Source organism: Phoxinus phoxinus (assembly GCF_949152265.1).
Source record: "Phoxinus phoxinus genome assembly, chromosome: 13".
NCBI lineage: Eukaryota > Metazoa > Chordata > Actinopteri > Cypriniformes > Leuciscidae > Phoxinus > Phoxinus phoxinus.
In genome coordinates this window covers 19,078,631-19,095,003 of record NC_136888.1, presented here as the reverse complement: position 1 = coordinate 19,095,003, position 16,373 = coordinate 19,078,631, and the positions used below count along the sequence as shown (strand labels likewise).

The 16,373-nt window shown below is 37.9% G+C and overlaps 1 protein-coding gene across 3 annotated transcripts in view; it reads right to left on the bottom strand.

Annotated features, from left to right (window-relative positions):
- Positions 1 to 16,373, bottom strand: part of ttc27 (tetratricopeptide repeat domain 27) — an 82,988-nt gene that overhangs the window by 19,196 nt on the left and 47,419 nt on the right. For all 3 annotated transcript variants that reach the window (XM_079632249.1, XM_079632248.1, XM_079632250.1), the window contains 3 exons: positions 13,586 to 13,699; positions 6,595 to 6,690; positions 3,493 to 3,615 (listed from right to left, as the gene is read on the bottom strand). In XM_079632249.1, coding sequence (XP_079488375.1) covers positions 3,493 to 3,615; positions 6,595 to 6,690; positions 13,586 to 13,699 — 333 coding nt within the window. The remainder of the gene's footprint in view (positions 1 to 3,492; positions 3,616 to 6,594; positions 6,691 to 13,585; positions 13,700 to 16,373) is intronic.

The window sequence follows — 16,373 nt, the reverse complement described above, 5'->3', positions numbered from 1 at the left end:
TTGGACCATTCAGATCATTTGGAACACTTTAATAAGGTTCCATTTGTTAACATCAGTTAAATTAGTTAACATGAACTAACAAATGAAAAATACTTCATTGAGAGAGAGAGATTTTTGCGTATATGAATTACCTGGGTTTGAGCGTGTCTCTAATAGCGAAACTAAGTTTATCTGCTCCAAGAACACGGCCGCTATTACCCAACTAGTGAGAAATTCAAGTAGCTTGTAACTTATTATTATACAAGTTAAATTATTTTACTGATCAAATCGCCAGGGCAGCTGACAACACATTTCTGTGCGAGTGTGTGTCCGTACTCTATGTGTGCGCATGTTTGAGTGGGAGAGAGAGAGCGGGAGAAGGACCGTATGTGCAGTCCATACATAATAAAACTTAAATTTGTGGCAAAAAACATGGAAATAATTTGGCGTTTTTATCTTATTGTTTACTATGTTTAGTACTATAGTCAGTGTCGTTGTGGGTTTTGGTTCTTTTGCTGTTATAGTCTGTAAGAACCTTATATAAATAAACTACTAAATAAACTACTTTAGCCGTGCGTTTCCCTGAAAATAATTGCACGCCTTAGAACATTTGTCAACCAATCAGATTCAAGCATTCAACTGGCCAGTAGCATAACTTAAGTTAAGCAATGGGACCTTATTGTAAAGAGTTACCGATAATTGTGTCTAAATGGGCACAAATTCCACAATCTTAACAAGAGTGTAAGCTGTTACAAAGGACTCCCTATTAATACCAATGGTTTTGTAATTGGGTGTGGCGTTTTGGTGTCCACATACTTTTGCCATTATAGTGTGTAAGGATTCAATTGATGACGCAAGTATGTTGCTATTTTCTTTTCATATTATTATTAAGCACATTACTATAACAGTTCCAAAAGAAAAGAAAATCACTTGCAGACATTGCATGCATTGAATTGCATTCAAAATCAACCAAACAAAAAAATCTATATACAGTTTATAATTGACAAGTGTTTGTAATTTTCTAGCAATAAGCATAAACAATAATCATAATTCAGTAGACAAAGGCCAAAAAAGATCCCTAATAAAATTCCAAACAAGAAAGACTGACTACTATTTTGGATAACAGATTGAGGCTGTCTTAAAACATTTGTCTCCAACATGAGAAACAAGGACCTTCATATTGAGAGTGCGAGAACCAGGCTATGGCCACAAAGCCATATAAACATGAGGACTTGACGTGATACTGACCAGTACTGTGCTACAGCCACGAACAACTTCTCTAAACGTAAATTCTCCAGATCAAGCTGGTGAAATTCTGCTGCCGTTAACACATGCCCTTATACAGTCACTGTGAATGTGGCTTCAAATACGCTGGACGTTGCGCTATATTACACAGTGCATCTCTCATCGGCTCCTGGCCTTCCACCCCTGCTAGTGCTCATGGGGATGGAAGGATAAAGGGCTTTTTGCAAACGCTTAGAACCAAAGCCGTAGTGGGAGAGAGGGGGTGGGCGGCAATAAAATTCACATTGCTTGGCCAGCACTTTTATTTGGGTGCTTATTTATTTTCGTGGGTACAAATAATTTGAGAAGTGGGAACAATATCTCTTCCTACTGGACACAATAGTTGCATAAAAAAAAGGAAAACCTGAAGGTCCAGACAGAGGATGAATAAGCTATTTACTTGGGTACATAAAGTCTCATATTTCCGTTTTATTAGAACAACACTGATAAGACGTGATAAGAGAGAGAAATACAGAAGAGAAAGAGAGCCCCATGGTTTTGACAGCACTTGAATGCTCCTTGGGGCCATTATTAACTGCACATTTCCCATTGGCCACAAACAACAAAGTTCGTGTAGCCTAGGCAGGCACGGTGAGGCGGCTGGATCTCATGACTGCCAACAACACAAATGGATGCTGCTAATACAAGCCAGGTTGCCAATTTCACTTTCAGAAGGGAAACTGAAACATTCTGGTGCTGATACCATGTTTCCCAAGGTAAATTCTGGGGCCAACTACAAGAAATCCCTTAAAGACCCTTTATTTATAATCTTCTTTATTTATTTTTTCTTAACTTAGAAATCCACACATTTCTAGGTGCTTCCTATAAATAGGAAACAAAGGCAGGGAAAATATATTTTTCAAAAAATATCAAATAATTTTTCAACTGAAGGTCATGAAAGTTATCTGAAGGTTAAGTAAGCACCTGCTTTCATCATCAACTTTAGGGAGTCAAACTAAATATTTGTAAGTTCATTTATTTTCTATTAATTTCAAAATCAAAATTTTTTGCAGTATTTTGGATGTATATAAAAAAAAAAGGAAAAATGTTTATTAATTAGTTAAAAAGTTTTTACTACAATAAAATAAATTCTAAGCCTGCTAAATTGTTATCCCTTTGTGCTGAAATGAGGAAACCTCTAGAGATTCAGGTATTAAATGCAGATGGACAATAATTGCCTAAAGAGGAAGGGGCGCAATTTATTGCAAATTGAATCCATGGAATATATGTTTCCTTAGCATTAGTTTATGATTTTGTACCAATCTGAAGGATGTTCTGTGTTTTGTCAAGAATACTACAAAATAATTGTAAATAAAAAAAAAATTCTAAATTATGCTAATGCTAAAATGTAATAGGACACCAAACGGTAAATTCCAACAGTAATTTGCAACTACACATGCAAGCTCTAGTGGGACAATCAAATTACCTCAATCAAATAAACATCAGTGCACATCCCAAAGTCCCTCATGCTCTACAGATGTTCACTCATTAAACGAACACAGTATCTCATGGGTTAATCCCTCAGAAAAAATTATCCTTATTCCAGTCTTGCTGTTTTGTGTAGACATTTTTCCCTCACTGTCTCTCTCTCATTTTTCACCAATTTCTTTCCTCTCATATGTCACTCCCTAACGCCCCTCTTGGTTTTCTATCTCATACATTATTTTATATGCATACCTGCAGTTTATGACTTTAAACTTTAACATGAGTGCAGGGAAAAGTAGAGTGAGTCAGTACCTCAGGTACTACAGTAGAGTGGAGTACATTTTTATATTATTACAACTCAGAATGGGGGTGATTGGGTGGTTTTATTGACCTCAGAGGTACCCTATAATCTGATTGGTACACAAAGTGGACGGTAACTTAATAAAACTCTGAAATAGCTCCCAGAACACACACACTGTTAGAGCATGGAGCTCATATAAGGAGGAGAGAACGAAAAAAAAAAAAAGAGATGTGAGGGAAAAATTTGCATCAATTGCTCTTCAAGACCTTTAACAGAAGTCACTTTCTCTTATCCCATCTTAATATGTAGAGACAACTGTAAGTAATTCACTTGTAGACTGATTTCCCTGAAGAGTAAACGCTGTCAACTGGGAGAATCAAAACACTGATCTGTTCATTTGAACATAACGATCAGTCTGACACGGCAACATTGGCTCAACCAATGGCATAAGTTTGGGGCAGGACTATTTATTTGAACTGACTGGTTGTATGAGAGTAGCGTACCTTGCCGTGCTGTCCCATCCTCTCCAGGCAGACAACTGCATCCTCCCAGAGTTCCAGTTGTTCATAGATCAGCAGCGCAGAACTCGTCAGGCCCAAATCAGTCAACAGACTTGCCAACTGCCTCTAAATACACACAAACAGTGAGCCAAGATCAGTCAACATACGGCCCACCTGCCTGTAAATACACACAGCATGTGGGAGGCACTCAAAAATATATATTTAGCATGTGGACACAAATAAGCGTAATGCGTTCAGTCAGTGATTTTCATTTCACTCTGGTTTATCTTTGCACTAAAGTTAAACTACAGATATCACCAGGGGCTTTTTTTCCCCAAGGCAATCCTAGTTCACTTTGACCTATTAAAAAATGACCAAAGCAGCACTTTAAAATAGTTTTTAAACATATTTTTACATTTTATATAGAGTGAATGGGGACTAATCTAAGGTTCAAATCTAAAAATCTATAGGTCAAAATCTATAAACACAATTTTTAGAATATAAAAATATAACATTATAAAATAAATTAAGGATTCAGTATTTTCTCTCTCTCTCTCTCTCTCTCTCTCTCTCTCTCTCTCTCTCTAAAAGGATGCATTCCGCGGACAACCTTCCATCTATCTCCACGATGTCACGCTTCACAGGCAGCAGCTATATACACACATCTGTGCTATTAATGACCCTCTTCTGTCTCGGAGGAATCCTACAGGTCAAATGTGTTTACACTCTTTCAACTCCTTTTGTCATTCTGGGCTGCATTTCCCAAAAGCATATTAATCGTAGAACCACTGCCACCAAAGGTCTCTATGATCAACTTAGGCTTACGATGCTTTTGGGAAATGCAGCCCTGGTCATTTGAGAAAAGATGGAACAAAAGTCGCAGGCTGTGTCCACTGCCCGTCCATGTATTTCTGTTAATAACCATACTGAGATGTGGACCGACCCCACTGGAGATCATATACAGTACTGAGGATTATGATGTGTAACAATTCTATATTTGTGGACTGCAAACATGCACTGAACTATCAGCAAGACATCACAAACCCGTAGCTGCAAGCAGTTTCACTGCAGGAAATCTTTAATTCTTGCTCAATTTCTCCTTCACCTTTCTGTCCTGTGGCAATCCCCCCACCTCCAGTGGCATATCACGTCCCACAGGCATTATGGGTACCTATAAATCTAGATACATACACCGGTGAGGCTGCCGGTGATCATGTTATCTATCAGCCAGGAGACAAAACGTGATGATACTAACTAATCTGGAGAAAGAGAAACACACACACACACATGCTCTGTATCAACACTTTTAGTCTAATTTTTCTTTCATCTTACAATTCAGCTTTAGTTGGTTTCTTATTTATTTGCCTTATGTTACTTATTTGAATTTGTTAATTGCTAGTTTAATCTGTAGTGGTACAGTATTGTCAGAGCCCCATTTGTGCAACTTTTCGGTTTTCATTTCCTCATTCATTTCATCTGCCACACTGAACGCTGCCCTGATTCATGTACATGCCAAAATGATCCAGTCAAAGCAAATCCGACAATTTTAGAAATCTGTTCTTTTAAAAAAAGAAAACAACGCTCTGCCATCTCTTTCCCCCGACACACACACACTTTTCTCTGGCTGCATGCTGCTCTCCTCTCTCTCTAGCTTGCAGTTTTGCTGCGTTCTATTCCCCTGCCAGCAATAGAAGCGACTTCAATTCCAGCTTTATTGCTGTTCACTGTTATTACACAGAGCGCGAGCAATGTCATCCACAGGACTGATCACATCAGCCCTCCCTTCTTTTCATCTATCCATCCCTCCCTCCACCCACACACTCTCTTTTTCCATTTCATTCCTTTTCTTTCAAAACCCTTCATCCATGCTGGCCTGTTACAATCCACCAAACATCATTTTTTCCCATGATTTATTTACTTGTTTAACAATCTCTCACTTCAGGAAACATTTGTTTATTTTTCATTAGTTCCATTATTGGCCAATCAGACAGGAAGGGATAGTTCCAGGTTGCTCTATTACCTGACAAACGCTGTCAAAATGAACTCATCGCCCCGTATCCCTGGATGCCCTCACAGAGTACGAGAAATGAATTTCATATTCTATCTGCCAAAACTCTTATTGACACGACACTGGCTGTATAACCCAGCTGTTGTGTTTACTGAAATGGGTTTTTGAGAAGTAGATAAATAAATAACGGCTGCCCATGCTCATTTGAGGTGATTAGCTCAATGCACTTGTGAGTCTAGTAATGAGAGAAAATATGCAAGCAAATCAATTTGTGCACCAACAAACGAGTCAATCATTTCCATTTCAAATTAACTCAGGTAATCTGGCTTTATAATATGTGAATTATTCCCTACATGGGAATAAATTCAGACATAATTAACATGAGAAAATGTGGGGGAAATAAACTCAATCAAGGGTCAAATGGGTCCCAGTTAAACCCAACCCAAAATTCTCTTTCATGTATTCACAGGTCATGATCAACTACACAGTTTTGTTCGTTTGTTCATTAGCACTAAGCTCTCCAGACCCAAGGAAGGATATCTTCCTATTCCAGCACTGGAGAGAATGAGTACTTTAAGAGATTGATTATAAATGTTATGCATGTATATCACAGACAAGAAATACAGACCAAGAAAGAAGTTCCTGTTTATTTTTGACCAACTTTGGAGAGTAAATGTATAAAAAAACATTTAGTGAAAGATCAAAGTTTCATAAATAAATAAACCATCTTAAAAACAAACCATCTTTAATCATCTGAAAATGTTAACTGCTTCAGCTTAATTAATAATCATAAATCAGTGTCAGAGAAAAAAAAAAAAGTCCCCACTTTAATACTTTCTCTTCTATTCTATATCCATTTATACAAATTTAAAAAATAAAAATAAAGTACATGTACTGCGTTAGATTAAACTGGGAAGGGTCATAGCACTTACATATTGTTGTCCTATTGTTAGTTTAACTGCTTCTATTCTCATTTGTAAGTCGCTTTGGATAAAAGCTTCTGCTAAATGAATAAATGTAATACATTATGAGTGATTCTAAAACAATCATTTTGAGAAACCAGAAGCCTCAATTAAACAAACAGGAATTCAGTTCACCTGTAGATCCCAGAGAGGCGGCGCCCGGCATGTGTAGAACATCTTTAGTCTCTCAGTGATGGGACACTTCTTCTCACTGAAGAAATCCACCAAGGTCTGAAACAGAACAAAGTGACATATAAGGGACATGCGTATATTCGCAGTTTTCAAGCATTGCTACTTCCACGATTTTACATTTTCTTATTTGCCATAGCGATTACACCATGTCCTAACCAGACGAGTAGAGTGAGAGAATATTCCAGCGACAAATAGTTTGTCTATCCACGCCAGAGACGTGATAAAAGTCAATCAAAAATATTGGCCAGTCAGAAGAGCGCGTGGTCTGGCTCTCGCAACGGAATGGATAATACATAATCAAATTCATGAATATTACACAATTTTAACATTACTAAAAATTGATACTGAGTTGTCCATTGTTGCTTTCCGTACTGCTATAAGATGCAAAATTATATTCAAACTCACATTAGATGTTTTTAACAATAAATAAAGCATTAGCAGTCCCTTATATTATCATATCATACTTTCTGTTGTTCCAGCCACGACTTCGTAGAAATAGAAACCATTCCTAAAATGGAATCGTCGCAGCTGGTTAGGACAAAAACTTTGATTACATGGAAAAGATAACTTTTATCGTGACACGTCTGTTTAGGGCACAGTGTTATTCTAACAAGAACGCAGATTTTCCTTAGAGTTTGCTACAAGTAAAACAAAGTAGTACATAGAATTGAGCAATCATATACAATTTCATATACTCAAATCATATACTTTTGGAGGGTAGTACCATTAAGATGAAATGGGAATGCTAACACTGCTCACTAACACAAATCTCCATGAACTACAGACCTCCCTGGAACACAAAGACATCAATATAATGAGTATTATTAATGTGCTTAGTGTTTGGTGTGATATCTGACAGTGATAAAAACACCCCGAAGCAATTAAAATGCAGTGTGGTGCAAACAACTTAAAAACTATTCCAGTGAGTCAACCCTTCACATTTTGCTTTAATTTATTGCTACACAGACCGAAATATATTTTCCAATCATTAACAAGATGGAAAAAAAGTGATCTAGAAGCAAAAAAAACAACCCAAACCCAAATCACAAATTCCAAGAGTGATAGCAATAACAAATAGATGTGCCAGCACATGCCAAAATGGCAGCATTTGTATTCATTTTATTTTAAAGACGCCTCTCTGCTCTCCACTGAGAAATGCTACAGGGTTTGACTGCTGTGTAAACTCAGTTAAAGCATGTGCAGACCTGCTGTTTGAGTGAGAAGATCAACACTCATTCTGTTCACAAACAAGTGTCAATTTTTCAAAAAGCAACAAGACAAAACACAATAACACAATGCAGCTGTGTACAACATGCACACAAGTCCACAAATGCACATTGAAAGCTGATGGCCATCCTTGCTTGCTAAATAGTGAAAATAAATGCACAGAATGATGTCTATCGCATGTACACCCCCAGCTTTCAATTATTATGAACATATGAACTGCAACTGGCACGAATAGAAGGCCTAAACACATTATGGAATTATAACTGTACTAACTTAAATACTGTATGTCCACCCAAAATGCTGTAAATAACTTAATGTGGCACTGATGTCTGCAACATTTCAGTTCCAGAACATTCTGGAATCAAGCAGAAGTAAGGAAACATTACATATTCCATAAAATGCATTTCGTAAACTGATGAAAAAAAAAAAAAATCCAATATAGATGTAATTTTGCAGTTCTAGTTGGGATTCACTTTGGAAGAAACTCATCTGGAAATAAAACTTCCGACTGAGTAGATACAATCAGTTTCTATGGAGGATGGCAAAGCTTGTCTGCGGGTAGCAGATAACTAATTACTTATTTAGCATTTCCATGGATGGAAAATGCCTGAAATATATAAATGCTAATCTTCCGATCAGGAGGGCTGAGGGATACAGCTGTGGAGGCTGTGTGCTTTTTTTCAGTGTGCTTTTTGACAAAATGGGGCAAAGTAAACTCCCCTACAGTTGACAATTTGGCAGTTTAGTTTGAATTACACATAAACCTTTCCATGGAGGAACTCCAAGAGCCAAATACAGCGACAGAAGGAAATGACATCACTGAGCATGCTTCATGACTCAGCATACTTTAAAAGAGGAGGAAAAGAATAAGCCCCGTGGAGTCAAAATCCATTCATTGCGATTTAAAGGCCCACTGAAGTGCCTTGGAACGCACAGCTTTGTATGATGCGTTGAGTTTCCACTGAAACAGGAAGCTAAGCGGGATGAATGGCTCCTCACCCTTTTCAAATAGCCAATAGCATTTAGTTTACCTCTCAGTCTACAAGTCATACTTGACAGTTAGTGTAGTACTAGGCTAGCAGTACTCTTTAAAAACCAAAAGCTTTAAAATCCAAAAGGCTTTCAGTCCATTTCTGTATAGCACTGAGATCATCTAGGCTATATGATGTTAGTGTGTATGTAATCTATTATGTATGCATTGTTGGTGTATGGTTGCATCATATTCATATAAAATTAATGTCATACATTGTCATTTACTGCAGTGTGCATCGGTTGAAGATTATTATTTTTTTTTTAACATCTCTCTGCTGAATTACTTCAAAAAACGTTTTTCTGCTCTAAAAATACCGTACGTCATATGTGTATGGGTCTTTTTTTCTTTCAGCGTTGCCGTGAGATGCCTAAATCCATACCAAGAACCAAGCTGCCAACTTCTATTTCAGGGATATTATTGATTAAGCACTGAAATTGAATTTTACGTTCAGAGAAATCTACTTCAGCCAGGGCCTGATCGGAGTCCTAAATGAAAAATAAGAGGGCTGCAGTCGATAGCGCGTGGTGTTAAGCTCCAAACAGGCAAATTGGGCAGTCACAAAGAGCACCTCTAATCCAACAATGCACCAGACTCTGCCATTCTGAATACACAAAGGGAATAAAAACTTTTCTGAAGTTCTGGCCCACTCAGTGGCCTAGATACCGGCAACTCTAAACTGAGAAAAATGCAGAGCACATAGGCAAAGTGCCTTTCTGCCATTTCTGAATACACACTTTACATTCTTGATCTCAGAAGAAAGGCCAGTGGAGGCAGAGGAAATGAAGTTTGTCAAGTACCGCTGTGAAACTTGAACAGCAGCAAAGAGGTGGAGATAAGGAGTGCGATATTCACAAAAATGTCACGACTGTTCAGAATAGAAGGGGAATCATTTCGAAGGCAAAACAAAAATCTTTCTGAATCGATTACATCAAATGTGAAGCCGATGAGCTTTTATGAATGACTGTAAAAATGTTCAGTATATGCCTGGAATTCATCCAATCAGAACGTCTGCCATTAATGGAGGTCTGAGTTGCAGTCAAGTAGATGATTCAGTTCATTAAAAACAAATACCCAAATATTCCAAATACTTGGAATAAAATTGGGGTGGCCACAGGACTCCCTTTATCTATTAAGGGGTTTGGTTGTGAAACTCTGTAGCGCCACCATCAGAGTCACCCTTATGTAAGTGTTTATACAAAGCATTTTACAATAGTTTCTGGCAAAATATGGCAAAGAAAGCAGCAGTATAGTTATGTAATCTCCCACAATAAACAGAATGAACCACTGACTTAAAAAAATATATATTTACTAAACTATACAGCTGTAAATAAAATTGAGTAATGGAGATTATTAATAGGCAGTCTGACGGACGACACCGAGCGTCCTAAAATTCGACCACGTGGTTTCTATGACTCTAGCTACGACTACTGAGGACACTCAAAATCCTTCTGTGCAACTCCAATAGTTTTCCATTAAAAAGCATTATATTTATCCAACTCGTTGTTATTGTATTGTACTCATGCATCAACGCCACTTTGTCTGTTTGGGGATTTGATTCGATTTTGCAGCCTTGAAAATTAATCACGAAAGTACAGAATGGCTCGTTCGGTGTCCTCTACGCCTGCTCCTAGCTGGACCACGGACAAAAAAAAAAAAACGATTATTTTAAGACTGAGGAAAAACACCCAAGACAAATTTTATTTTTTACCAATAAACTGTCTCACGTCATACTTTTTAACTGGCTTACTCTGATCGCTAAAGATGCACTTCCTCCTCAATTAACATGAAATCATCGCGTTCGAGTTCAGCAGATAACTTTAGGGACAAGTTTTTATCCCTTAATTTTTTTTAGGGCTAAATGGTTACTAAGGACTTTGTTGCAACGCATAACAGAACTTAAGGGGACAAGTAATTAAGGGAAAATACTTAATGACAGCCTTAAGGTTTCTTAAGTGGACCCTTAGGTATTTTCTTGCATCCCATGTTTCACTAAGAGTACACTTAACCTTATAACTAAGGGTTTTCTTAACTCAAGGGCTTTTATGCAACCGGGCCTTGAACTCTTTGATCTAAAAAACACTTTTTTTTCCTCTTTTTTTTTTTGCTTTTTCACTTTATCTTGAGTTGATTGAACCAAGTACTTAAACCAGATGGACAGTCTTTACTGTTCAATATTAGAAAATCATTTCTCAAATTTTTTTTTCTTAACTTATGAGAATGATCAAGAGCATGATTTTTGATTTCCACAACTATTGAAAATTACATCTACAATTTTATTTTGGATGCCTGATTTTATTTCAGCAACACAGACAAATTATAGACATCACAATCACGGAGCTGTCAAGTTTGACAAACCTAGTAAAAAGATTACACTGCTTATTACTTTCCAGTTAGGTGGCCTAAAGTCATTAGCCTTGTGTTTATCCTTTGACTCCAACAATACCAATCCTTATAAAGGACGGCCATATTGCTTTTATGACATTTACAGTTTTATCCGAATCAAAACAAAATGACTGCAAACAGTCACTGATGTTTAAGGCAACACACAATATTAAAACAAAGGATATGTTAACTTTTGAGGAGCTCACTTTGTACCAAGCAAGTCATTTCTGTTGTTGTTTATCAACATCCGTTATGTCAGGGCGATACTCATTCATGATATTTGCAATATTTAAATCACTCACAAAAAAGAGCTCAACATCTTAAAGATTTACTTAAAAAGGGCATTCAAACGTTTGAGAAAAGAGGAGTGTGCAAATTGTATATGTGGATTTGTACCTCTATAACGCGCTACATGACTTTCTTTCTACATCATTTTCCTCCCTGTCTCTCATCTGTTGAACTTTGTTAAAGTGTTTCGTCCTCCCAAAGAGTGTGCCGTCACTCTCTCGCCTTGCTCAGCTGGGATCCTTCTCAGGGTGACTGAACTCACTGGTGTCAGCAGTGGGATTTGCTAAGCGCTTCATGTTTCTCTAACTCTGTGATGGACAGGTGTTTGTGTGACTTGCAGTGATCTCCTGTCGGACTCAAACTTACCCCTCAGGGTGGCCTCCTAATGTCAAGACTCCCCCAATGATCTGTCACATTGAGTTTTAGGATGTCACAGAGCAGCTCCACTGGGCAAACACTTAAAACTTAAAGGAAAAAAGAAAGCAATCGAAAAAGTAGAGGGCCATGTGTCACACCAAACTCTGCCCGCTGATGACCTTCCATCTGTCAGATGTTCATCATACAGAGAGTGTCTGATCGCACCCTTCAATTCTCAGCTCTTAACTGATGATCACCTGCAGCGCTCATGGTCACTTCCATGGATTTCACTTGAGATCAAAAAGAAGGAAGCAATCAGCCACAGCAAAAGGAACACAAAAGAAGATGTTTTGATGAATGTTGGTAACCAAACAGTTTTCATTTTTGGGTGAACCATCCTTTTAAGCCCTGCAACACTTCTTTATCGGATATTATTAAACCACACTTAGTCCTAATAATAAATTAAATGAATTAAAAGATAAATAAAAAAGAACATGATAAATAATAAAATGGATAACAATAAATAGTAAATAAAAATATATATATTTAAAAAAAGCACTTCTTACAAGACTAGATTTAAATTACAGTAGCAAATTCTTGGTTATATTTAGCATTTATGCCAATTTAAAGAGTTCTTCCATTGAAACAGGACTGATGACACTACAAACTTAAACCATAACTTTAGCAGTAAACCCCTCTCAGAAGAACAGATGATTCAAAACAGTCATACAGCAGATGTCTCTGTGTGGTGAGATGGGCCAACGCAGAGGCTAGAATTTTTCAGTCTTACAATGAATAAACATCACTAAATAAAAATGTATCTGGCATAATGGACAACTGGTATCTGTGACAAGTCGTTCTGCTCCTCAGAATGTCACTGGAAGCCAGAAAATTAAATTTGATCAGGAGGACAGGAAGAACCAGGCTTGTTTCAACAAATTTCAATAAAGCGACAAATTCCATTCTCCAATCCTTTCCTAAAATCCACACACAAATGAACAAGAATACACACCAAACATATCAGCACATTCCCGGTTTTACTGTTCTGGCTTTTCCTCAGTAAAACATGGAGACAAACTGTCATGATAAATGACAGAGGAAACGGGAAGCAGCCAAAGGGAAGCTAAAGCATTCTTCTCCCTCGGGCTTATCTGTCCATTTCTCTTGCACACATACACAAATGCAGCAAAAACAACAGGAGGAAATCTGGGATCTCGTTTCTCCGGGTGCTATAAAATTTTGGAAGCATTACATTGAAAACAGTAAATCAAAAAATTGAATGAAGTAATCACTACCCTACAGCTCATATTAAAAGAGAAGAACTGTACACTCCTTAGTGCCTCAGACTAAAACAATGACAACAGAGTCACTAGAAGTCTGCGTTTGGTAAGTTTTTTTTATGTTTTTAAAAGATGTCCATGTTATTTGATCAAAAATACATTTATTCCTGTGATGGTGAATTACTACAGTCTTCAGTGTAACATGATCCTTCAGAAATTATTCAAATATGCTGATTTGGTGCTTAAGAAACATGTAGCACATAGACTGTGATCCTGATTGCATTTGTGCCATTATTTATGATAATATTTCAGGTGAGGAACACATTCTATGAGTGTAAATGGATGTGCATTCTGAACGGTGTTCTACCTGAGTTTGCATCATGGCACGTTCAACTCTCCGTGAGCTTCCTCTCTCCAGCTTAGTCCTCAGGCACAGTGATGTCACTTCCACCGCCCAGAACTTTGGCTGAGACAGCAAACACTGAGGAAGAGAGAGAAAGAGATGAAAATATCACTCAAGCATCATATAATCATATGTGCAACTACATCGCAAACCAAGAGGAGAGATTCCGGACACATTTAACCACAGTGACAGAAAGCATACAACCGCATACCACACAAATAAAAGAATCTATAGCATACAATCGGACAAACACATAGCACCCTCTGCATACAGAGACGTGAGCGTTCACTGGCCTGTATCACATCAGCAGAGCGGCAGGTAAGCGAGGGGCAGAGGACTCAGATGGAAATACTTTCCGACACACGTTACTGGAAAAGCATCCCGTCTTAACTGGAGCAAGACCGACACGTCAATGCTGAATTAAAATATATGAGGCGTCTCAGATGCACTATTTAAAACAGCACAAGGCAGTCAAGAAATATACATCTGCACTGGGGAAAAGGCTTTACATGCTAAGGCTATTATAAGCAAACATTTACATATTAAACTAAAATCTTGATGTTTTAAAAAAAAAGTTGTTTAAGTGGCCATGTTATTTGTTGACTAACTAGTACTAGGGACGCATGAACATAAAAATTCTGGCTAATACTGACAAGGCAATAAGTGTTACAGCTAATAACCAATCAATGGCTAATATATTTCAATATTTTCTTAAATTAAAAACAAAAAAATAAATGACAAACATATACACTAATAAATAAAAAAATCACAGTAAATGTTACATGCAATTAAGGCATCGCAACATTACAATTTTTGTCTGAGTTTTAAAAGAATTGCAATATTAGTTTAAATAAGCAGTCATTTAGCAGATTCAATGCGACTTAAGAGTTCACTTGATACTGGTACCTGGAGTATCCCTATTTGGATACAAATGCTTAAAACAAGATAATTTGCCAGTTGGAATCCAAGGACAAATTATTTGGAGGCTGTGTGATGTGCAAAATAATTAGTGGCAGAAGTAGAGATCAGATCATGAGATCACGGCGCCAATGAAAAGTGAAAGACATTGGTGAGTCTATCCGGAGTACAGTAACTCAATAAAAGATACTGAACCGCTGTCAGATAGTCAACTGCTGTCAGACCCATGAGCATTTTCACCCAGTGAGGATCAGCTCTGTTTTTGTAGCCAATTGGGGAGAGATAGAAAGAGAGCGCGCGGAGGGATTCTGGTCTTCCTGGACAGCAAGAGAGAGTATGAGTAATGGAGTATATGTAGTAAACGAACAAAAGGTCAGTTCCCGAGAATGACTGTGGCTGTGTGTGGACACACACACACACACACCACACACGAGTCTCGTGATTTCAAGCACTATGTCTGGCCTCCTCCCCTTAAAGCATTTATTACAGGAAAGGGTAACACCACTTCGGTCCTCTGACCTACAAAGGGGAAGAAAGGAAAGGGAAAAAAGGACTGGAAGGTTCAGTGTGATTTATGAGGACTTCAAGCCTGACTCATCAAACTCCTGCTCTTAAACCTGACATTCACATCAAAGCACTCCCATCTTCCTTTCTTAACTTCAAAGATCAGATATGCAGTGAAACACTGCTCACCATCATCCTCCCTGGGATCATCCTCCTTTTACAGGCATTAAATATTAGTAAGGCATTACACATTTTTACTACAATTTTACAACTTTTTTTTTTCTTTTTAGACAAGTCAGTTTCAAATTTATCTTCAAAACAAAAAAAAATTGGGGGGAGAGGGATAAACATTTAAAATGTAATGACGTAATTGGAAATGCAGAAAAAGCAGTGGAGAACTGACTATTTTGAATGAAAGTAGTTTCTGCATAATTTTCTAACAATACAAGTCATCTGACTTTTAAATGTGCTGCTAACATTGTGTTTGTCTTGGTGGCTGATTTATTTTTAGGAGGAGAAAAAAATGGTTGTGGGCCCCACTGGGGGTGGGTGGGGGTTAATGTTTCTGTAAGAAACATACCAGTCTCCTGTGGGCCATTTTCTTACTGTGTTAAGCATACTGTGTGTGTGTGTGTGTGTGTGTGTGTGTGTGTGTGTGTGTGTGTGTGTGTGTGTGTGTGTGTGTGTGTGTGTGTGTGTGTGTGTGTGTGGGGGGGGGGGGGGGGGGGGTCTGCATTTATCTGTGTGGAAACGTCTATATTTAAACTCACCCTTACTGTAACAGGCCTCACCCCAACTCTGTCTACAGACACAAGGGCTCCAGGAAGACTACAGTGCCCAGTTGAGCTGCCTACCCAGACAGCATTTTTAGGCATATTTGGCAAGCTCACAATGCGAAGGTTGTTCCGAACAGTAGGCAGAAAAGTTATGCTGCCTCATAAGACACTTGAGCTATGGCATGTATCATAACCGATAAGGCAGCCTCAATGCACTTCATCTAGCTCAGTATGGGGGGGGAGGGGTCCCAAAATGGCAGAAATGGCATTCAACATCATAAAAGGAACAATGGTTCTTGAACAAAATTAAACAATGAAACAAAAAAGTGATTGAATTGAGATTCTCAACATGCACAGTTAGAATAGAATAATAAATTAAAACATATATTCTAGACACTAGATATCAAGACCCTCACTAAGGTTTAGTACAGAGCCAGAAAGATTTCAATTCTCATTTTCGGACGATCCCTCAATAAAATAAACCTGGCTATGTCTCTGAAGCGCTGATGAACATAATGAATAACAGAGACACTTTGGCCGTCTCCCAATGGGCT